Genomic DNA, 23,429 nt, shown 5'->3' on the forward strand with positions numbered 1-23,429 from the left:
ACTTGTCCGCTATGCATGAGCGCAACTCATTTACAGCGCTCGTCATGCTTCAGAATATCAACCCAAGTTCACTGCCTGTTTAGACCTATGTGTTGTTGTACACTCCGCACTTATTCACTACTGGCTTACAAGGCTGTTAGATAGACTCCACATAACGCGAGACGGAACGCGGATTTGCGGGACTAGGTGTACATCACGAAACAAAATGGAGGAAAGGGAAACAGGAAAGAGTGACCATATGGAAGACGTGCACATAGAGGGCTTTCACGGGAGAAACAGGGTTAAAGACTTAGATCACGGCTGGGCCTGGGTGGCCTTACTGGCAGGCTTCATATCTATGGTGAGCCCAAGTTAGGTTGTACTTTGCCACTTGGAAGTTCAGTAAATGTTCAGTAATTTGTTCTCTGATTTGCTCAAGTGGACTGAGTGTGTGCTTCCGATGTAAGCAGGAACACTGCAGCAGGATATTTTCTGTAAATAAGACTAAGAAAGCTTACTGTACAACATTTGTGGAAAAAGTCGTCGATCATAAGCATTTACATGAGCCATTAGTATATAAAACTCTACACGAGATAAATTAACAGAAGGCAGTATTTCACCGCTTACGTTTGACCATTTGGCAACTATTACACTGTTGTCGTTGCTCTGGTTTTGCTCTCATTGCTATAATCTTTTATAAACGAATGTTTCGCCAAGTATGTTGTTGGTTATGTTTTAAATATGCTTCGAAATGAGGTGAAGTTTACATTAAATGAAAGTATGTATCGCAGCCAGCGACTGTTGTAGGTAAATACCATGCAGGTTTATAGCGAAAAGAGGATCCATGCTGGCCTATTTGCTAATTCACAAACTCGTTATTTAAATCCCATTTAATAGATAAATGAACAAATAAATAAATACATAAATACATACATACACGCCAGCACTGTTCCATTTATGTGTACTGGTAGGAGATCAAGAGGGAGAAAAATATGCTAAACAGTATCAGTGTGGTCTATGAAAGACATGTGAAGATTTCAATAGACTGGTGTATTCAGTTGTGTTATTACTAATTAAAGATTTTTGTTGGCCACCGCGCATCTGATGAAAAAATCCACTTACAGAGTCTGCAGTAGATTGCTGAGGATATATTTACCACTACAGCTGTAATGTGTTAACATGTATGCAGGCGTTCACGGGTGGATGTCTGACGGCCGTGGGTATCATACATCTCTACCTACTCCAGGCATTCGAGGAGAGCGACGCCAAAACGGCCTGGGTCGGAGCAATGTTTTCGGGTTTACAGATGCTGGCAGGTACAGTTCTAAATATATGCAATTATATACTATTTAATTTCTTTTTCAAATATGACACAGCAGTCATCACATGACTTCAAGCGACTCGTTATTACTCCAGTAAATTCGAAATATATTTACTGTAATCAAGGCCCGTAAATAAATACACCGCAATGGTTCGCAAAGAGCACCTGACAGTTATCACATTCGTGTATACATGTGCATGTACATCTATATTATGCCTTTGCAGGTCCTATAGCTGGTGCGATAAGCAGCAATTGGAGTTGTCGAACTTCAATATTTATAGGGGGCTTTTTAGGACCGGGGGCTCTAGCTATAGGATCACAGACAAGCAGCCTTGGCATGACTTTCCTCACAATCGGCATTTTGGCAGGTAACGCACAAACGCTAGAAATACATACAGCTTTATGTGTACTTTTTGATGAAATACTTTGGCTTTTAGACATTAATAGTCAAGAGATTATATGTATATGTGGTTGGGTTTTTATGTCACACGGCACAGTTTTAAGTCAGTCACATGTGGACACCAGACATGACAACCACCCGACACCGAACCCACCAATACTGTTTCCTTCATTTAACCTCTCAGTGCTGAGCGCCAAGCGATACCGCAACAAGTACAGCATTTTTACCAGGTTGATTTCAATGTGCCTGCAAATCGATAACATTTAAACAAATGGCGGAACTTAAACCACTGTGAACCGCTTAGGTGGTCTAATGGTTAGAAATCGGGTCACACCAAAAACTTTAAAAATGGTTCTTGGTGCTGCCTTGGCGCTCAGCAGAGAGAGGTCAAAGAAAAAAAATGATTGGTTGGCCCGGTGTCATTATAATGTGACTGGGTGGGGTGCCATGTCTAGTGTCTTCAACATGATCCATGTGCTTCAGTGGCGGCAGCGATTTGGCGGCATGGACTCGCCCTGAGACAAGAAGAAACACACCTAATGACTCCTCGTCGTCATATGACTGAAAAATTTTAAGTTTAAGTACGACGTTAAACCCCAAGCATACATTCATACTTAAACCATTGAATGCAGTTTGACTTTCTGTGCACAGGTATTGGTTTCGGTTTGGTCTTAACGCCTACGTTTGCTGTCCTCGGCTATTATTTTCATCGGCGTATGAATTTATCGTGTGCCATTATGGTCGTTGGTGTTTCAATCGGGATGACAGGAGCGCCGGCCTGCTTGACATTTTTAGAGACCCATTACGGTTGGCGAGGATCTGTGCTTCTATTCGCAGGGATAACGCTGAATATTTGTGTAGCAGCAGCTCTTCTTAAGCCGTCTGAGTTAGAATTACGACACTCTGGGAATCAACCAAATCCAAAGAGGAATGAACAGTCTAATAAAAATGGTTTCTGTGTAAAGTATTTCTGCAAGACATTCCCTGTTTCTGATAAATTGCGTGCTTTATTAACAAACAAGGGCCTTATATTCTATATCATAGCGATTTTTCTTGGCAATACTTCAATCAGTTTACTCTATTTACATCTACCAAAGTATTGCTTGGTGCAAGGAGCAACCCTGCCTGATTTGCACGTGATTTATTTGACAATGGGCTTTGCAAACATAACTTCCAAGGTTTTTACTGGGCTAGGAAGCGGAAAAGTACAGTCAGGAGGGAGTATCAATCGGTTTTGCCTGATGTTAGGGGCCTACTCGGTGGCTGGAACAACTCTATGTGTTCTGCCTTCCGTGTCACACTCCCAGCTTGGCCGCCTGATTTGCTTCTTTTTGGTGTCGTTTTATTACAACGTAGAGCCTCCGCTGTACGTGCCTATCTCCGTGGACTTGGTAGGCTTGGGGAATCTAAATATGGCCTTGGGCCTTGAGATGTTTGGCATAGGTGTCGGGTTCATCGTTGGACCTCCATTAGCAGGTAATAAAATGGTTGACATCTTTGTAGCGATAAAAAAAAAACGAATAAAAGTGTAATTATTTGGATTAGAATTAATTCAACAAATATCGATAAATTTCTCATTTTATATACAGATAATACTGCATATAGAAATTGATAGATTTCAGTTGTACTGGATGGCAGTCTAGCGCCAGCTGTAACTGTTTAAACTCTACCTGTGGTTGTGTTTATTTATTTGATTGGTGTTAAGAAACGTAATCAGAAATTTTTCATTTATCATATGATGGCGGTCAGGTTTACGGGTGCCTGGGGTGGCGATGACGGACTAATTCAACATATCTTTAAAACATCTTGTCCTAAAGATACAGACAATAAAGGCTACTGTTGGATTCGAACCTGCAAACCTAATTGGTCAGGCACAAATTGGCTTCAAGGATAGGAACGGTTTGTGTCACTAGGGCAACTACAACACTCCCATGTATGATGATTAAGATATACATTTACAAGTAGCCGTGTAGACATGTCAATCTTCATGTGTTTCTCAGCTGTGGTTTTTACTGATGTGTATATGTCTGCTTTCAATTTAACGTCGTACTTAACAGCTGTTCAGTCACATAACAATGAGGAGTCATTACGTCTTAGTACATATAGGTATACTGTGTCTCCTTGTGGGAGGGCGAGTCCTTGCCGTCAAAGGGCTGCCGTCAATGAAGTATCATGCAGAGACACAAGATATGGCACCCCTGCCAATAACATTATATTGACATCAAGCCAATCAGTCCTGTTTCCTTCCTCTATCCTCTCAGTGCCGAGCGCCAAGCCAGGCAGTAACAAGTACCCTATTTTAAAATCTTTAATATCACAAGATCTGGGTTTGATCCCGGGTCTCCGACTTCAAAGTGTAGCAGTGAGTCAGTTTGTAAATGTGGCGCCTCAGTTACGTGTTGATAGTAGCCAAACCGTATATGACTGTATATTTGCAAGCCTGCCAAGTTCATCATATATTATTGCGTTTTACACAGTGCTGTCGAATCTTGATATGCAGATAAAGATAACCGAGCTATTAAGGAAATTTTGTTTTTGTATTTTAGCCTGGGTTCGACAGATATCTAACGACTACAAGTATTCTGTTTACTTAGCAGGTAAGCAAGGTTTTTTGGAATAATTCAGTTATCTTTATGCCTAATCCGAACAAGACGTTAAAAGTTTTATGTTATGTTAGTAAAAGACCACGCAATGTGCGCTCATTTCATAGCTCCGATTCACGCAGGAAAAGGAATATCCTTTACAGAATACATGTAGCGTTCAGTTTTTATTTAAGACGTATTCTAATATATAATAGTACACACAGGCTTCTTACATTTATTCTGGGAGGGTGAAAACCTTTTGTAAGCCCTCCCCCCCCCAGCTGTCAGTCTGGAGACGATGTGTCAGATCGCGTTCCATGATTATGTCTTGTACATGATCAAACATGGCGTTACCGGAAGTAGCGGGTTTGAATAAAGAACAAGCATGGTGTTGAGGAATCGGGGTTACCAACAGCCTGCACTCTAGAAATAATCCGTTAAATTTAACAAAACATTATGTTTTGAGTGATGCTAGAATAAATTATGTTAATGCAACATGGTATTTATGTTATTTACAACACAATATCCCCTTATACCAAGGAAACTAATCTGTGAGAATAACAGAATAAGTCTTTCAGATAAATCATAATATTTTGTAGCAATGCGATAACGTCTCTCATAGTAATTTATTAATTTAATTTTCGGTTTATAGAAAACATCAGAAAGAAAGAGAGTTCTCTGTAGTTAGCCTATGAATATGGGATGCCCCACTTTTTATTTAGTGTATAAAATCTATCGTATGCGAACGATAACAGAACCAAAACATAAAATAGGAATATACAGATTTGCAAGAACATGGATGAGGCTGTGAATACTCGAATACTACACTGAACATTAATAATTATGAATTAACGGTATAATTAAAAGTTTGAAGACACAAAAACCTCCTTGTTTAGATAAAAACTTTGTTCGAGGTAAAAGCAGGTTATTGAACTTGGGTTTGTATTGGGAGCAAAAAGATTAATATCCCTGCTGCTCTTCTCCAGTGAGAGGCCGGTGTTCGTGGAATGAAGCCACGGACATTCTGGTGTAAGAGAAGAATATTTCCTCGTCTTCACTTTTGAGGTTGAAAAATAAATAAACCACCTAGTCTCCTAGCTGATACATAGACTAGTTTAACCACATCTACGGGTTTCTGACGTTGATTTTTTCTTCCACTGGTCTCATTATTACGATATACAATGTAGCTCAACCAAATGAAACTTTTATTTATATGTTTTTTTACTAAAATTTCATTCTTTTGCTGTAAAATTTCATTAACTCAGCGCAATACAAATTACACGGGTGCCTTCGCACAGCAACTGCCACCTTAAGCAGGAAGGCCTCTTGTGTGGATGAGGTCGTGGCTTGTACAGCTTAATGCTTGTCCCACGTGATTCGAACGTAATGAGGACATGCAGACTTTTATTTTTTGGGCGTTCTGCTCAGAAGACAGAATTTTTTTTCACATTACAGTGCGTACAAAAGAATGTGCCTTTGTTTTCATTTACTTCATCTTCTTTAAAAATGTCAACATTTTGAGGTCCTGAAATACTTGTTAAAAGATAAAGATAAAAAATGTTAGTTCTTGATCGACAATTTCTTCATCCTAAACTTAGAATGATGCATTTATAAGTATTTCGACTTCCACTGTAAGTCTGACTTTCAGGTGCTGCCTTTCTTTTTGGTGCTTTGTCCTTTGTCATGATGATGAAAACGAAGAGGGAACCAAACTTAACTGAAGACAGCATTTCTACAAAAAATAGTGATGCAAATCTCAAGTGTTCCAAGCACTCCACGACATCCATTTAATAAGAGAGATAATTCTACGTGAGATAGTTCAACATCTAAACTGAATATGATTTTTAGGTGATTCCATGTGTTTAGGTGTTTGGATTACACTGCCATTCTGCCATTCTATAAGCTTATGTACATGCCATCTGTAACGTAACTTGTTGCAGAAACAGGATGATTTTTAACCGAATATTACCGCTGAACTGGAACAGTTTGGACATTAATTCACGAAATGTAACACACACCCACACACTCATATACATAGGTATAAAAGATTTGGAGATTTCTGACGTGGAAAAATGATAGAATAAAAACTGTCTATATCTTTGTATTCCGATTGCAACTCATGAAAAAGAGCGGTATATAACGAATGCTCCTGAATCTGTAGATCCAAGGTTTAGATGTCCTGAAATTTACTCATATTTTGAAAACGAATTAGATACGATCATAATAGGCACCTGTTACAATGAGTATTTGAGACCTCACAACAAAATTGAAAACTTCCATTAAAGATCCAAAGTAACTATGCCTGTCATTGCATATTCAAGTGTTCAATGCCTGTCCGTTTTACGATAATTTTATGCACTGATAAAAACGTTCTTAAAAGAAATATGGTACAGTCAAAATTAGGTGAATTTTGGATCAAAAGTCAACATATTTGAGCCTTATGATGCAAAAATATATATTTGAATAATTAACACATGATGAGTAGTGAAGTCAAAGATGTTGCACGGAAACATTTTTTTTCTTGTAATTTAAAGGTGTGATTCCACCGTCTGATTGCGATTGTACCAAGTCACTGTCAAATTGTGATTTCATCAGGTCAAAGTCTAATAGCCCTAACTCACAATTACCTTACTCCTTATTAACGCGTATTCTGGGAAATCTCCGGATGTGAAGACAGCATTTCTGTTAGTTTATTCTAAATTCCGAATCAGTTCTCTGTTTCATTGTTTAAACTTTATTTAATTGAGAGCTTTTCAAAGCAATTCATTATGCATTTTCCAAAGATCTACCTTTACAGATACAGTTGGGAACGGTATGTAGATGCGCGTATGCTCTTTTCGCTGCTCTCCGGCAGTAAGTGGGAAGGTCTGTCAACAATCTGCGGATGGTCGTGGGTTTCCTCCGGGCTCCGCCAGGTTTCCTCCCACCATAATACGTATAAGTGAAATATTCTTGAGGAGTGAAGTATAACAGTTAGACAGGTTTTATGTATGGCTATGTTTCCAGGGAGTAAATGGTCACTGGGACAACAAATTTTCAAGCACGGACATGCCAAAGCGTTGTGAACAGCCACACGACAGGGTTAAATGCCGTTCTCAAGGACTTTTCACTTACACAAAGGCTGCCATTTTAAGGAGATTTGTTGTCCCAATAATTTACCTGAAAATATGCCCATATATAAAGCCTGTCGAACTGTTATATTTCATTCTTTAATAAGAACAAGGCATTCGGAACTGCAGTCGGAGTACAAAGATATAGACAGTTTTTATTCTATCATTTCTTCACATCAGAAATCTCCAAATCTGTTATACCTATATAGATAAATGTGTATGTGTGAGTATGTGTGTATGTGTGTGTGTGTGTGTGTGTGTGTGTGTGTGTGTGTGTGTGAGTGTGTGTGTGTGTGTGTGTGTGTGTATGTGTGTGTGTTACATTTCGTGAATTAGTGTCCAAGCTGTTCCAGTTCAACGGTAATCATCCTGTTTCTTTTTCACATTGATATTGGTTTTATCTGATTTTTATGTTCTTTACATGTAACTTTATATAAAAAAATATACATCACAATGCCTACTCTTTCCACAGCAGCTATTTGCCGACATTTATTACATTTATTTATTTAATTGGTAAGGATTAAAGGGCGTTTTGAAGTTTGACGTGTACAACGGCTGTCATTTTAATGGGTCGTTGAGAGTGGAGTTTTGGAGAAAACCACGGACCACCGGCAAGTATCTGGAAAAATTTCACACTTGTGACACACAGGCGTATGTGTCATATTTGGCTAACAGGCAGATCGAAACGGCCTTGGCATATTGTACTTCTGTTTAACCTGATGACTTAAATGTGAAAAGATACTATCACAACTTAGATCATTTGATTTGATTGCTGTTTATCGTCATGTGACGCATAGATATGTGCACAATACTGATGGAAGAGAAGTGGTCTTCAACGAAGAGAAAAGCCTGACAAACGGCCACAAGAGCAACGTTCGCAGCTTATTGTTACCAAAATAATATAATGGTGTAGAGATTAAAGCACGTATTACCGGTATCAGTGTGCTGGTTGACAGATGGTCACACGTATTACCGGTGTCAGTGTGCTGGTTGACAGATGGTCACACGTATTACCCGTGTCAGTGTGATAGTTGACAATGTGATAGTTGACAGATGGTCACACGTATTACCAGTGTCAATGCGATAGAGGACAGATGGTCACACGTATTACCGGTGAAAGCCAGCCTCTTGCAAATTTCCCTCTATGTTTTATTCCGACTGTTCACGTGTATGTCTAAAAGGTAGCCACGTGCAAGCCACCAGCACCTCAACCTAAACAGACTTAACTGAATCAAAATGCAGCGATGTTTGCATGTTGTGTTGTCATCACATTTTGTATACAATCACTTTTAAACAATGCAAAGGGCCCAGGCCTCGGGGATGGTTAACCCATCAGAAATGCAGTGTTGTCATCACATTTACAGTCCCCATACGCAGTGAGAGCTGGGGGAATCTAGGAGTTACCTGAGCCTGGGCACCAAACCTCAGGTTAGGTACTTTCATGGATATGCGTGGTCTGCAACAACCTGCGGATGGTCGTGGGTTTTCCCAGGACTCTGCCCGGCTTCCTCCCACCATAGTGAAATATTCTAGCTTGAGTACGGCGTAAAACACCAATCAGATAAATAAATAAATAAATAAATAAATAAATAAATAAATAAATAAATAAATAAATAAATAAATAAATAAATAACATATGGGTGTTTTTTTTTAAGAGCAACAGTATTAAAATAATTTTGTATGTGTGATAAGGAGCTTCTGCTTGTATGTATGGAGATTCTGCAAACATTGAATTAATACTTTTAATTACGTTTGGTTGAATTAAGAAGAAGACTGAATTACTGAAAAAGATAAATCACCCGTCCATGGACAGACTTGTAATTAAAATAAGAGACTAACTTTACAGAGAGTAAAACCAGAGCCCCGAAAACATGATAACTGGTAAATTATGACAAGTAACCGTTGACGTAGGGCTTCTTGTCAATTTACCTCCGTTAGGGTTTTATTCTAACTGTTCATGCAAATGCTTAAATAGTAGCATTTTAGACATCCCTTAGCACCATGGTTTAAGCAGAATTAGGTAAAACAAATGCAGTGATACGAACTGCAATATATTAGACACTACTGGTTTACAATTACTCAAATTGCTGCTTTGTCGTTACATTTAACATACAATAACATTAACACATCGAATATAGCATCCTCTCGTGAAATGTAAGTAGGTGGAAGTATTGACAAATTGCCTTATCCTGCAGTTGATAATATATAGATAGAGCTTAAAGTCTTAAATGACATATTTAATGAATTTCCATTTGAAATTCCCATGTTTTGGAACTGATCTTATTTGACAGGGGATGCTGACCAAGGCACGTTACTCTAGCTAACTTCTTGCAGAAGAAACCTGCAACAGTTTCATATACATTACGTGGATTTAATACATTTATGTTCCCGTTTAATAAAACTGTCATGCGCAATAGGGGCATAGTACAAATACTAGAAATATGGTAGTCAAAGATTGTGCATCATTAAAAAACTTTTACTTTTATTATTTTAACAGACATGCATTAAAATCCGACCAGTCATAAAAATAATCGCATTCACTAGGATTTTTTGTTGGTAAAATATAAAAACAAAACAATTTGTTTTATGTGCTAAATTCAGGTTTTTGTTTGTTTCCCTCATTTCTTCTACTGGCCATTTTTGTTAAGATTTATTAAGGATGTCACGAGACAACTGACTTCACCACAACAACAAAAAACAAACAAATCATTTTACTAATGTAGATAGAGGATAAATCATGAAATAAATAGCAAAAATAGCCCTGGAGCCTGATTCATTGTAGACACGACAAAATAGGTGTTAATGTTCCCTGTCTGGCTTAACCTGTTATCTTATGTATGAATATGTATATACTGGTACGATAGAGGGGGACTCGCAACTTCACACATCTTGCAGACTCGAGACTACTAGTATTATACTACTCCAGTATCGCTTTACCCGCTGTACGTGAGGTGAAAAGAGGGTTCCAAATAATCAGTCGTTCTTGGATGGGCGTGAGATAAAAACAGACCTGAGTGAAATGCCTGTAATGTGTACTGAAAAATACCATGATGTGATAGCTTTGCAAATATTTGAGTTCTGATTACATTTTATCTGGGACATCTTAAAAGAAAATGTACTTCGGACTCAACTACATCACAAAAATCACACCAGCCAGTTGGGTGACAGTTTATCTTGAAAAGGCGTAAGTTAAGAGGTAAGACACCAGACATTAATCTGAAAAATAGGACATCGTGTCGTCTTGGAGATAGGCTTACATTACCACTGGAAATAAAAGGCTGAAATTGAAAATAAAGACGACCATTATTCGTTGTATCCCACTCATTTTGCCAAAGCGAGTAAAAGTGTAACTTCGTTGAACATCTCTCGACATGATAACGTGTAAGAGACAGATGTATTATTCAGCAGTAGCGCTTGTTTTGCAGCCTTGTCCGCTTCTTCATTACCCGCTATTCCGACGTGGGCTGGTACCCATGCCAAACAAACCTCTATCCCCTGAAAGTAGAACGAGGTTATCAACCATAATATCTCCAAAATCAAAGGAGATACAGTTTGCCAAGAGTAATTCTTAATTGCTCGCAATGCAGCAAGTGAATCAGAAAAATCACAGCCCTCACTGGTCTATATTCCTCAAGTCAGCGTAAAGAACAGAGGATTGCTAATAACTCACATGTGAAGACCGACGATTTATCAGACATTCTAAGTGATTGGCACAATTTTATATCCGATACTGAAAACCCAATACCACTCTTCCCTGTCTCTGGGCACTTTGATGTATCTGAAAATAGTTTTTAAAAAGCAGACCAGTTGTTAGACACATAGTTTTTAAAACACAAGCAGATAAGGTTAGGTTGGCCACATTTGCGGGTGTACTCACGTAACGCCATGCACGTGGATTCGGTCATGTTGTGAGTGCTTTAAAATGGATCACATGACGTAAACCATCCAATAATATTTTGTGTATGGATTTTCCATGCTTCCAAGGTATTCCGGCTCTACTGGTTCTCTGGTGATTGAGTCACCAGTCGGTTTTAACGGCAAATGAGCCTATGTTTATCAGCTATAATAATGACAAGCATTTTATCCACGGATGATATTATGAGCAAATCCATTGTGTGTAAGATCGATCATTTTTCAAGAACTGAAAGCACGACCCACAGCTGCATTAAGACTCTACAGATACACTCAACACATGAATTATCATTGGTGTTTTAAAGTAACCTGCAATTTACCAGTAACATGCGGATGGTCGTGGGTTTCTCCCGGGCTCTGCATGCCCGGTTTCCTCTCAACATAATGCTGGCCACTGTCGTATAAGTGAAATATTCTTGAGTACGACGTAAAGCACTAATCAAATAAATAATTATAAGGCATACAGTGCAGCGTTTAGAACTTACCACTCGCTCGTGTAGATTGTTGTTAGAAATTTGACCATAGCTCATAATCCACTAACCTAGCTCTCTCTGACGTCAACAATCAACGCACCTCCATTTTTGAATAGTTGTACTAAGGCGAAACATGGAACTAAGGATTAATGAGTTTACATTGCTAATTTTTCAGTATATATCCAGCCCATTAAACTGGTTAAATTTAAATTAGCATACATTTCAGTGCAATATGGCATAGTCGTCTGCACACATCTAACAAACAACTGACAAGCTAATTTAAATTTTTATTTTCTTTTCTTGGCAAAAAAAAAAAAAAAACAGAACAAGAAAAAAAAAAACCAAAAAAAAAAAACCAAAAAAACTCCAGCATTATGTCATGCGTCATGACGTGCGGAAAAAAAGGAAAAAAAAATAAATAAAGAAAAATAGATAAAGCAAAACGGGGCAATGTTAATTAAGGCCGCCGTGAGCAGAAGAATGGATGTGTTGAGAAGAGATGAGGTGAAATTAATGGAAGAGGCAAGTGCATGTGATACATTTTAACTGGGTTCATTAATTCTCGTTCCAAGATGTAGATAAAACGTTCCTATAGATATCATTTTTGCCCCGGGGACGGGGATGTTTATGTATAGGTTGGTTCACATCAGCTGAAGTTACACAGAGATTGTCACAAGAGTGTATGATCTGTAATAATGTAACCCTGTTAGATTTTGTTATCTTAGACTTGTCGTATGAGTTGAGCTCGAAACACAAACCAAATGTGAACACGAACATTTAGTATTGCGAATAAAATAATCAAAAAGCTAACGGTCTCCCTTCAGTCATTATATACTCCTTATAGCGCATGTGCCGCTCGCTACACTCGCTTTACATCACTGCCACAACTAGAAAAGCTTGACCTTTGGAGCCTGTTTAGCCTTTGGCTCACCACTTGGATTTCGCGCCGTACTATTTACTCAGCATTCATCTACAAAAACGGATCTGGTGTTGGTTAGTATCATCTTGGGGATACTTTACGTACGGAGAATGTAGGGAGTATCACTGTAACCAAAGGTTAAGACAGAAAGGTTTCTGACATCACCTCCTGCATATCACCGTGACTACAAGGACTTTGACCTGGGACTAATATAACAGACAGCCTCGACGTTGTTCAAGATTTTTGTACAAAATTTGCTCATGGTCGCAGTAATGTAAAACGAACAAAGAGAGCGGCGCATGCGCTGTAAGGAGTATGTGTTCAGTATAATCTGACTTGTCACAACTAGAGAGCCTACACTGAAAAAATGTAGTTCTCCTATGAATGAGCACAATATCTTCAGCTCGACTATGTTTTTTTTACTTTGTATTTCAATTTCATTAGTTTAAAGTGCAAACCACATTTACTGATATTAAATCAAGACAGCAGACACACACGAACTTAAGCTACATGTATGACACAGCGACTACTATAGGATAAGCTGGTGTCGATCCATACGCCGCAGGAATCCCCTCACACCCTGTCGTCACGTGACCCAGGTGTAGGTAATGCGAGTGTGTACTTGCCGTAGTTTAAAATCAGATCTTGTTTGAGAGGAATACAATATAATTAAAGACGTACACGATAAGGTGTAACAAATTACACGCCACCTAGCACCATGGCTTAAGCAGAATTAGGTTAAAAAATGCAACGGTGTTAATTGCAATATTTAGACGTCACTGGTCTAGACTTACTCAAAATGCTGTGTTGTCATCACAATTAATATGCAATAACAATACTTCATGACGTGACTGACTGGGAGCAGCGATGCAAAGCCTACATGTATTGATCAACATATCCTATGGATATTTATGAGGTTGGACCTGTTTTGGCCAAATTAAGGCGTTTCACTAAGAAGGTCAGTCATATATTCACTAAACTTTTAATACACTTCAAATTCCACCCAGCTGCAGTGTGAACGACGCATACGTAAATTCGAAAATGTTAGGAAACGTGACCAAACTGCGTACAATTTTCTCTCAAATTTTTCAAAAAGGCACATTATTTGTCTTAAGCTGTGGCGAACGTGCTTGTGTCTCCTTTGTTTGTATGTTAAACTGAAAGCAATAAAAGTGTCTTCTTGACAACTTAATTGCGTCGATTGTTGTTGTGGTTACTCTATACAGGCCAAATCTGGGTGATAGTTCAAGAGATTCCTTGGTAGAGGGTGCGTTGAATGTTAACAATTTAGTCTGTGTTTTGTTGAAAATAGTTCGTGTTTGGAGACTATGAATATACGAACCATCCTACATCCTACATCCTAGTTTTGTGATAAAAGCTCTTCAGGCGTTGTCAGTATTTTACGGACTTGTGGGCTGATTTGTACGATATCACGGCTCCACCTGGGATTTATTTATTTATTTCATTTATACGACGGCGGCAGGCATTATTGTGGGAGGTAACTCACTGTCATTCGCAGGGTGCTGGAAGACTTTCCCGTGTACGATTTGGAGAGCAAGTCAGCATGAGCTGAACTTGAATGCACGGTGATTGCTTTGGTGAGGGGCTTCTGGCCTTCAGCCGGATAAATACAATATTTTGTTTACAGTGACAAAACATAAGACAAGCAGGAAACATCTACATACAAAGTGTTGTGATTAACATAATCTAAACCGGGAAATACCCAGTCTAGCTTTACTTTAAAGGCATTGCCTAAGCAGGAGTGGTATTTCTTGGAACTGCAACTGAAGGACATTCTTGGAAGATCCACAAAATCCTGAATAAATCTTTTAGCCAGGAATCATTACGAGGTCGTATGTTAGAGCAACCGGGAACACAATGTCGAGTCATTCGTATCGCATTTATGGCTAAAAGGCAAAACAGCGATATAATTCTATAACATCACAAAAATAAAGAGATATGCATTTTCAGTTTAATGCGAGATACTTTATCTGTGCATATGTTCATAAGGTCTATTGCTGTCGCCTTTGAAACCAGGAATCGGCAGAAATTATGATAAGTCTAATGCACGTGAGCTAGCTTCTATAATGGCGAACAGAAGACATCTGGGGGCAGGCCATCTGGCAGAAAACCAGTCCGAGTTCCCTGACACCATCCTGTTGTATTCAGAAACTGTCCATTATACTGTTACAGGACTGTCCCTCGGACCCCAGATAATGTGAGTGAGTACGAGATTTTTGCGGGATCAGGTGTACACCAGGTAACAAAATGGAGGAGTTGGAGATACTGTGTTCCACTGAAACAGGCAAGAGTCGTCATGAGGAAGATGTTAACATAGAGGGCTTTCATGGAAGAAAGAAGGTGAAGGACACAGACCAGGGCTGCTCCTGGGTAGCGTTACCGGCTGTGCGTGCTTGGGGTTTTACGTCGTACTTAAAACATTTCAAGTCATATGACGTCGAAGAGGTGTGCATACATATAACGTGTCTTCTTGTGGCAGGGCGAGCCCTTGTCATCAAAGTGCTGCTGACAATAAATTTTTAGTGAGCCGTGAAAAGAAATAATTACTACTGTTCATAGTTGATTGATTTTTTAATTTATTTGATTGGTGTTTTATGTCGTATACTAAGGAATATTTCAGTTATACGACTTCAATTTGTAATTCCAAGAAGTTTATAGGTTTTCGTTTTCCAAAATAAATGGCTCAAAGATATTTAATCGCAAAATTTGATGCTCAGCATTTGAATGATTATCACACTGCTCTGTTACACGTTTTGATACTTTAGCTGTTAATATCATTTACTTCACTTGCTGTGTTTCAAGATATAAAGTGTTTTGACACGAGAGTTAATTGAGATTCTTCTGCTGCATGTAGGGCACGAGAAGACGACATACAACTCATAATTAACCATGACTCATGAAATCTGCTCTTCGAAGTCGGATTTAGTTTTCTTTAAGAGAATTAAAAAGTGTTTTGTAGACCCCCTTCTTCCTACGCTTTTTGCATAATTCACATTGCATTAGTTGCTGTTTGGGGTGTTAAAGAATAAAGAATATGAAAATATCTTCTTACAGATAATTATTGGAGGATGTATCAGTGCAGTGGGTTTCATACATCTCTACCTGCTCGATGCGTTTGGGGAGAGTGACACCAAAACATCCTGGGTGGGGGCTATCTTCATTGCTCTGCATCCGTTAGCAGGTATAGTTCTAAATATATCCAATTTTCATTGTAGATAAATTGTCTAAATTCGACGTGTTTTCAAATGTAAAGACTGTTCAACGTCTTACAGGACTATTGCTCAAATTCAAGAGTTACGAAAATCAGCCTGAAATATGTTGTAGTATCGCACACCACAAGTGTAGTCAGAAATGGGAACAGGAGCACAACAATAAGGGTTATCAGAAAACAACACTATCTGAAGTATGTGCACTGATTCTGAAAGATTCCTTCATTCCCAAAGTTATTTTCAAAGAGCACCTGTCCGTTTTGAGATATACCAGTGTACATATGTGATTCTGTTTTTATTTTGCCCCTGAAAGGCCTTTGACTAGTGCGATAAGCAGCCGATGGAGTTGTCGAACTTCAATATTTATAGGGGGCGATTTAGGACCGGGGGCTCTAGCTATAGGCTACCAGACAAACGGTCTCGGTATGACGTTCCTTGCAATCGGCCTCTTGGCAGGTAATGTACAATACGTCTGAGATATTGATATATTGCACGTCTACATAACATGGTACTGACCAGTATACAAATGGTGTAATTTGTGAAACATTCACAATGATTTTTGTACCACTGATACACATATCACTTGCAAATTTGTAATTTATCCTTTAACTGTTAAGCAATTTTCTCTTTACAGGCGTTGCTTTTGGTTTGGTCTTAGCACCTTCAACGGTTGTCATGGGTTACTATTTTTCCCGTCGTCTGAATATTGCCCTTGGCATAGTGTTTGTCGGTGTTCCAATGGGAATTACGAGAGCGCCGGTCTGCTTGACATTTTTAGAGACCCATTACGGTTGGCGAGGATATGTGCTTCTATTCGCAGGGATAACGCTGAATATTTGTGTAACAGCAGCTCTTCTTAGGCCGTCAAAATAATCTGCACAAATTACGTCCGCAAATCTTGCTCTGTCACTAAAGAGACATATGAAGTATTAAACAACAAAAGTCTTATATTTTATGTGATAACCCTGTTTCTTAGTAAGTTGGCAATGAGCATATTTACATCTGCCAAAGTACTGCTTGGTGCCAGGAGCAACCCTGCCTGATTTTCATGCGATTTATATGGCAATAGGCTGTGCCAACATGATTTCCTCACTGGGCTAGGAAGCGGAAAAGTCCGATCAAGGGAAGGGATCGATCGGTTTTGCTTGATATTAGGGGCCTACTCAGTGGCCGGGACAACTCTGTGTTCTACCTTCCGTGTCACACTCCCAGCTTGGCCGTCTGGCTTGCTTTTTTTTGGTGTCGTTTTATTACAACACAAAGCCTCCGCTGTACGTGCCTATCTCCGTGGACTTGGCTTGAGGAATCTGAATATGGCCTTGGGCCTTGAGATGTTTGCCATAGGTGTCGGGTTCATCTTTGGACCTGCATTAGCAGGTATTAAAGGGGTGGACACTAACACGATGTTCCCTATTGATATATACTGAACCAAAAATGAAATTCACATGTGTTCCAAACATACCCATATAGAATGAAGTGTGTTGCTAGTGGATAAGTCTGGTTTATGGGCGTAAACAGAATTCTACTGCATCTAATGGCACGTGCAAGAGCTACAGTGGAACAGCCTTCCTGGAGAATTTCAACTGCACGTTCAGGTCCAACATTTGTAACATTTTTTTCTAATCACCAGCAAATTCAGTTCAGTATACAATTTCTTGGTTTATTAAAACAACGTTTCGATCTAGTTACTGACATCGATATCAAGATCGTCGTTATCTCTGTGTTGATAAGCCAAGATTTATATCCATAAGAAACAACGTGTTAGTGTATTCCCGCATCAGCATCTAAATGCCTCTGAAAACAATTAAGAAGGTGGACATCACAATCCCTGTAAAATATAAATAAAATATGATCATTAGAAGGAAAAACAATGAATATTTTTTTAACTTGCGTACTTAACGTATTAAAGTACATCTCATTAAGCATCTATTTCCCTTAGCTGGTTATATAATCGTCCATTTTTTTAGTGACTTGTCCACATATAAGCTAAAATGAACCAAATATGTCTGATTCAGGTCGTTTTTTCCTTTGCAGCCTGGGTTCAGCAGATTTCAAACGACTATAACTCCTGTCTTTACTTAGGAGGTAGGTTGTCTGAAATCAAGCGAAGTTTTGCAAATGTATATGGGGATCTTAAGGCATAGCTAGCTATGTTATTAAGACGGAATGTTTTCATTCATTTCACAGACATAGTTATTAGCTAGGGTTTTTAAAACTTAATGTTAAAGACAACACTACACACCAAATTTATATATCCATCGATAAAGTATCCCACATTAATTTTTAAAAGGCGTACATATTTTACTTGAGTGTTGTTGCAAAACCGAGATTTCGCACTTCAAAGTAAGCTAAAACAAGCCCACTAAGGGAATTGAAAGCGCCAGCAAATTATATGTTTTAACCAATTAAGGACGAGTTATTTCTGTAAAGCAAGAAAGCAGCTGTTTCTGCTGACGTCGCTAACCCTGGGGTATCACAACATCGTGTTTTCTGGTTTCTGTCTACCTCCTAACCCCATTAAAAGTTGATTTATGAACTTTTATGCTGGACCATGAACTGGACAGTACTGTGGAAGCGCAAACCTCAAGCACAGCTCAATGATCAAATCCACAACTACAGACGAAGGGGCAATACTCTGTATTTGTGTTGTATTTCATAACGGTAAAGAGTTCAGACATCTCTACACTACGCTCCATCACTTTGTGGACGTAGTTACATCTTTCTCTAGTCGATGTTTTTTCTGGTAATTGCAACTTGATAACACCATGTCTTCGCTGCCATAGGGTAGGTGAAATATCAAGTAAAACCCCAATCAATTAAATCATGGCAAGAAGGAAAGGCACTTTATATTGTGATATAAATATATTATAATAAATATATATTTATATCAACGTTCAATCCTACGCTGAGTCATGCCTGAGTGTCAAAATCGTCAAACTTGACTCTCGCCTGGCTTGGCCATGAGCATAAGGCGGCATGGTAAGTACTTCTACGATGGGTGGAGCGATGTCTTCTGCATGATTTTCCCAGAAGACAGTGCTACACATATTTTGGACCAACTTTGTGAATGGTGATACTCTTTTGGCATGGCCGACGTTAAAACCTTAAGCAAGCACACAGAAATACCAGAATATTTTGTGGATCGGGTCGTGGTCAAGTTGTTAAAGCCGCTTGTCTTTCAGTCGTGAGGACACACGAAGTAAGAGTTCATTTCCGGCCTTTGACAAGGAATTTGTACATTCTCCCTTTCTAACACTTCGTCCCGTCAGCGTAGCTACACGTCACACGTGAGACAGTTCATCAATAACTTGTCAACGATCGGTGGTTTACGCCTCACACTCCCGTTTTCTCCAGCCCATAAACTGACCACAACCGAATAAAGGAAATATTCTTGAGTATGCATGGCGTTAAACTGCAATCGAAGAAATAAATAAGATAATAGAACAGTTTATCTTAAGATGGCTGACATTTTGCCACCATTACCAATGGTTTAAATTCGAAAAACGCATTCCTGGATAGAAAACTTAGGGTTTATCATTGATAAAGCAATGCACATTTATGAACTTTTGATTTGTATTCTAAACCTTGCACTTTCAGGACTATCCTTTCTTCTTGCTGCCGCCTCTTCGTTAATGATAACGAAAGCGAAGGGGACATCTGAGCTTTCGGGAGAGAGTTTGTCTTCCAAAACGACGGAGATACCTCTCAAACAATCCACTTCTTCTATTTAGTGACAGTGGTCATCCTGATTCGTAACCTGCAGATCAGAGATTGGAATTAGCTTTAGTTTGACTCCACAAGGCATCATTTTTAATATAGATTCCACAGATCTGAACATCACATTCCACAACCAAGGTACGTAGTTTTACCCTCCATGTCAATAACCCCAGAGTGATCAATTCTGACACTGTCTGTGACATGGTAAAGAACGTGTTGAAGCAATGTCCTTGTGCCGAAACAGCAATACATTGCGAATTATTATTTTTTTTGCAGGCTGATCATAACGATGCACAGCATTGTTTATCAGAGATCTAACCGCTTCTCGCTTTCGACGTGTGGCCGACTCTTTAAAATTCTCCCGTCCTACCACATCCCCCGCTATTTGTAAACCCGTGTGTAAGGCCTGCTTACCCACTGTTTCACCTACTGATTTAAAGATGGGTACTTCTGAGTTGAATAAGCCTCTTATGACATTCCCCGGTCCATGACCTCTTTCTACGCTAGCACCTGTGAAGAAGGGAAACCATACCCCTCTCTGAGAATCGTAGTAACGTTCGTAAAATTCGGCATCTGAATAGGGCGATATTCTTTATGAAATGTAACGACACCATGTATATACATATATATGGAAAAAAGTCTTGAGTACGGCGTTAAACATCATTCAAAAAATTATATTATTCACTACAAATATAGATGAAATAATAAAAAAAATGCAAACTATATCATCAAAACAGTGTAAAAATTCACCGTAGCGAAAAATAGTCACGTGACTTCAGTCGAAATTTAATTCTAAGAGTTCATGACAATGCTTACATACATATTATTGCGCGGCCTGTCAGTTCTGTGGCTTTAATTAATGCATTTGATCAAACTTCAGACGTGAATTACTTGGAGGAAAGGTAACATTTTACCTGCAGCAAGCTGACTTGACAAGCTGATAAAAATGTCGAATTGTGCTCATACCTTTCTTGACGTGAATGACACAGGTCAACAAACAGAATGTCAAAAATTTGTCAGACCGCCCGACGTAAAATTTGTCAGACAATTAGAGTGTGAAAACTGGACCATGAACTGGACGGTACTGTGGAAGCGCAAACCTCAACCACAGCTCAATGATCAAATCCACAACTACAGACGAAGGGGCAATACTCTGTATTTGTGTTGTATTTCATAACGGTAAAGAGTTCAGACATCTCTACACTACGCTCCATCACTTTGTGGACGTAGTTACATCTTTCTCCAGTCGATGTTTTTCTGGTAATTGCAACTCGATAACACCATGTCTTCGCTGCCATAGGGTAGGTGAAATATCAAGTAAAACCCCAATCAATTAAATCATGGCAAGAAGGAAAGGCACTTTATATTGTGATATAAATATATTATAATAAATATATATTTATATTTATGTATGTATGTATGTATGTATGTATGTTTCTCACACTACAAACCAAATATTTCCACTCGCGAGCGATTCGCTATTGTTGTAATAATCAACAAGTGAAATTATGGTTTCTGGCTTCAAGTAGTTAATCAAAACAAATGTTTCGAAGTGGCGGAGTGATATTGTGGCCTAGATTATGTAGTTAAACAAGGCATGTTAACTGGTTAACGTCATAACGTTTTAACCAATGAAAAAAACGTTTAAAAATTGGGACTATTTTTAGGCAAAATAGCAGGCCTTGACCTTTCCACTCGGAGTTACCACCGCAGCGATTCCTTAAGGTAAATGGTTTCACCATTGTTTGTCTATGTTTTCCCACTGGTTTTGAGAACTGAAAACACTACTTTAACTAAAAATTCAAAACTTCAAGGAAACAAGAGGTGGTCATAGTGAATGAATTAAATCTGTATGTTTCTTTAGATATACCGGCCGGGGGAACTCAGATATTGCAAGTTCCATCAACCTGTCTGAAGTGAAATCATAGCAAATTTATAAAAATATTTCACACCTGGATTTGGTTATTATCGAGTCTGATGGAATGATTCTAAACAGCATTACTTTGCATAAGAAATTTACAAACATTATATAGACAGATGTAACTCAAAAGTAACTTAGATTATTATTAGTGAATATCTGAAGAAATCAGCAGGCCTAATATCAATGAAAAAAGGTTATTACACATTATACATTCATTCAAAAAAGCAGATTTCATGAGGAAAAACTGAACCCTTTTCAGTAGCAAACGCCCCCCCCCCCCACCCCCGATCCATATTGGAAAAGAGAAAGACAAAAAAATATCTATGCTTATTTAAATTATTCCAAATAAAATTGTCACAACTGCCTACATACAGGAAGTCTTGTATGTTGTTACAATGGGGATGGAGGCCTGCACGTGTTTGGCAGGTCAGTCACAGTGTACTAATTATAAATTAACATTCACTGCTGTTATTTTAATAACACATTTCCTTTTAACCTTATTTCCTTTTTACGGTATCTCACTTTTATTGCAACTGTGTTTTTTTAAAACTGATGATATGGACTCGACAAAAAACTTGACTTACTTTCGTTTTCTCCGGCTACCAAGAACCAGTGCAATCTGGGTCAGCGATAGATATGAGAACTGTTTCACTCTTCCCAGGTTTGTTTTCAGAAATACAGATCTGTCCATTTGCTAACATTTACTGACTGGGTCCTTCCGCGTGTGCTGTCCTTGACATGTCAAAGCTGTACGCAACAAAAACATCTTACCCGTAATCCTGCAGTAATTCTTACTTCATATCACCTAGTTATTCGAGAATAATGAACACCATAACCGTCACAATTAAAAGAAACGTATCTGTTACATCGGCGGCAAGCCAAACTTCGCTAACAGCCATTTTCAATTTGAGTCGGCCGCATTCGGCATCGTCCGGAAAAAGATTAACTCGTGGAATGATTTGATTGAAACCAATGAGATGTACGCCATCTAAAAAGGCGATTGACAAATTGTTTGCTAAAAGTCTTTAATTTGTGTGTTAATAATGAACAGAAATGAACTATAGTCAATTATATTGTGAAAACGATGATCTTAATTTTGGGAAGTGCAGCCGAGTCCACCCTAGCAACCGAGAAATTTAAAAACTGTTTTTGAAGGAAAGTGAGTACAGATGTAAATAATGTGCTTTCGAATAAAACTGTACATTTCTTTTACTTGTCAGCTATAACTATTACTCATTGCGAGGCTTGTTTTGGTGGCCTATGTTGTGTTGTGTAATGTTATTATCTTGTTTTCAGACGGCAAAAAGGCCTCTCATCCTCAAGACTATGAGAAAGCCAGCGAAACTCGTCTCTGAATGATCTGGAGGTGATTCTAAAAATTGGTAGACAATAGTGATATCCATCATAACGTTGGATCGCTCGTTGTATAACCTCTGAATGTATGCTTGGGGTTTAACGTCTTAATTAACAATTTTTCAGTCATATGACGCCGAGGAGTCATTAGATGTGAATTTACTGAAATCTATCCTCGACACCGGACATGGCACCTCACCCAAGTACATTTTACTGACTCGGGGTCAACCAGTTGTGTTTCCTTGATCTAACCTTTCAGCGCTGAGCGCCAAGCGGAGCAGGAGCAAGTACGATATTTAAAGTCTTTGATATGACCCGACTCGACTTTAAACCCGGGATATCCCGACTTCGTATTGTAAAGTGTGTTGTGGTCAGTAAATGCCCAGTAGTAACTCCAGGGTTAAAGGAGTGAAGAGTTCAGATCCGGATCAGCACCAAAATTTAATGTATTGATGTTTATGCCCAGGAGAAGCTGTCCACCAAATTTCGTCCAAACACAACCATAACTAACC

The 23,429-nt window shown here is 38.8% G+C and overlaps 1 protein-coding gene across 1 annotated transcript; it reads left to right on the forward strand.

Annotated features, from left to right (window-relative positions):
- The first annotated feature begins 216 nt into the window (after nt 1-216).
- On the forward strand, nt 217-22,919 carry LOC135470667 (monocarboxylate transporter 9-like). The gene is made up of 6 exons (XM_064749701.1): nt 217-340; nt 1,169-1,295; nt 1,525-1,668; nt 3,057-3,176; nt 4,247-4,297; nt 22,861-22,919. The coding sequence occupies exons 1-6, from the start codon at nt 239-241 to the stop codon at nt 22,917-22,919; spliced, it is 603 nt and encodes a 200-aa protein (XP_064605771.1). The 5' UTR covers nt 217-238.
- The last annotated feature ends 510 nt before the right edge of the window (nt 22,920-23,429 follow it).

This window comes from Liolophura sinensis, chromosome 7 (assembly GCF_032854445.1).
Source record: "Liolophura sinensis isolate JHLJ2023 chromosome 7, CUHK_Ljap_v2, whole genome shotgun sequence".
Classification (NCBI taxonomy): domain Eukaryota; kingdom Metazoa; phylum Mollusca; class Polyplacophora; order Chitonida; family Chitonidae; genus Liolophura; species Liolophura sinensis.